General features: G+C 46.2%; 1 gene segment (V, D, J or C); it reads right to left on the bottom strand.

Annotated features, from left to right (window-relative positions):
* Window positions 1–1,111: 1,111 nt before the first annotated feature.
* LOC140639543 (immunoglobulin heavy variable 3-23-like) lies at window positions 1,112–1,692 on the bottom strand. The segment is given in 2 exon segments: window positions 1,112–1,428; window positions 1,532–1,692. Coding segments are annotated over 2 exon segments (363 nt in total).
* Between the last annotated feature and the right edge of the window lie 286 nt (window positions 1,693–1,978).

Genomic DNA, 1,978 nt, shown 5'->3' with positions numbered 1-1,978 from the left:
GCTTCTGGTCTCTGAGCACATGGTGTGTACATGACCTTCAGAACCAGATTGTGACCTTGGGGAGAGGACAGCTTCCATTTGAGACCTGAGTAGGATCTTGGCCTATTTGTATTATTACTTAAAGTTTCGTGCTGCTTCCATATATTATTCATCTCCTTTCCCTATGATTCAGACATCTGTCTACTGAGAATGACCATGATTCTATTTTTTCCTTCCAGTTTGATGCTTGTTTAGTGAAATGATTCCTCACACCATGTCCAGTCTTTACTGCCTGTTACCTCCCTGACATTCCTTGCTCATTCTTCTCCTGCACCCATTGGATAAGAAATCAAACAGTAACCCAGGAGTTCCCTCTTTTGATGAAGTTGGGACACTAACTCCACACAAGCCCCTCCTGGAGCAGGACCCCGTCCCACCACTGACCCACAACACACACCCGGAGCCAGTGTCCTTCCCCAGCACCATCCAGGCATTTATGACCTGATGAGAGGCCTGCCTGGCACTCATCAGACATGAAGGTGAAGGTGATGAATGGTTATACTCTTGTGATTGTGTGTGTGTGTGTGTGTGCATTTGTGTGAATGACCTCTGAGTCCACATCCCTACCATGTCATGATGTCATGCAGGAAATCTCTCTCACTCCCAGGCTGTTATTAACATTTTTGTAGAATGTCTCTTTACTCTTGTGTTGACTGGGGATTCTGCTATACCGCAATGTGCAAGACAGCATGTTAGCTTGGGGTCCTGTGATCCACAGTGATTACTACTAGAACTCATTCAAAGGTTAAGATGATGTGAATTGAGTTATTTGTAATTGATTAAAATTTCGGGTCAGGAGAATTTAAGTACAAGTAAGTGCAAGTTCTATATTTGAATTCTAGGTCTCTAAGAAAGAGACTGAATAGGTAAACACATAATCAAGTGTTCAGAGGGGCTCCCGGGGGGAAACTGCTCCATGGAGAGGAAGCCCAGTCCCTGACAGGAAACCTGCCCATAACTTCAATCTGAAACTGCTCCTGGGCCTTCAAGACACAAGTGGTGAGGAGTGTGCACCCCCTGGTGGTCCTGAACCCATTCTACAGGGAGGTTTGTGTCAGGGCTCACACTGAGTTCACCTCACTGTGTCCACACAGTAATACACAGCCGTGTCCTCGGCTCTCAGGCTGTTCATCTGCAGATACACTGTGTTCCTGGCGTTGTCTCTGGAGATGGTGAATCGGCCCTTCACAGCGTCAGTGTAGTATGTGCTACTTCCATCATAGCTAATAGCTGTGACCCACTGCAGCCCCTTCCCAGGAGCCTGGCGGACCCAGCTCATGCTGTAGCTACTGAAGGTTAATCCAGAGGCCACACAGGAGAGTCTCAGGGACCCCCCAGGCTTCGCCAGGTCTCCCCCAGACTCCACCAGCTGCACCTCACCCTGGACACCTGCAGACACAAGACATCCTGGTCAAACAACTGTCCCACATCCCCTGTTTTTCTCACTCACCTTCATTCACAGACTCAAGGTCTCTGATTCTCTATGAATTACCTTGTAAAATAGCGACAAGGAAAACCCAGCCGAGCACAGACTCCATGGTAATTTGTCTGTGTTGTGTCCTGATCACTGAATCAGGTCACCTGGGGATGCTGGGGCTGGGGCTCCTCTCCCAGCTGCAGGGTCGGGACTGGGCTGGTTTAATCAGTGAAGGGAGAGCCCTATTTGCATGTCCTCTGACCAAATAACCAGCTACAGACTTACATTCGTGTATTTAAAGCCAACACAAGTGTTGCACCACAATTCTATAGCAATTTGTGTAGATGGCTCTCTGACTATATGAAGTTCTAATGACAGTTATTTTTGAATTTCTTGGTTCATTTCAAAAGACACATCAGTATAGGTCATTTTCTGGAGAATTTTCATCTTGTTAATAAATTTTAATCCTAAATATTTATTTTTGGTGCTAGTGGAAATCGGATTATTTTGTTAATTTTGTAC

The sequence above is a fragment of the Canis lupus genome, chromosome 9 (genome assembly GCF_048164855.1).
Source record: "Canis lupus baileyi chromosome 9, mCanLup2.hap1, whole genome shotgun sequence".
NCBI lineage: Eukaryota > Metazoa > Chordata > Mammalia > Carnivora > Canidae > Canis > Canis lupus.
Note: the sequence above shows the minus strand (reverse complement) of the source record. Positions and strands in the feature narration are given on the sequence as shown.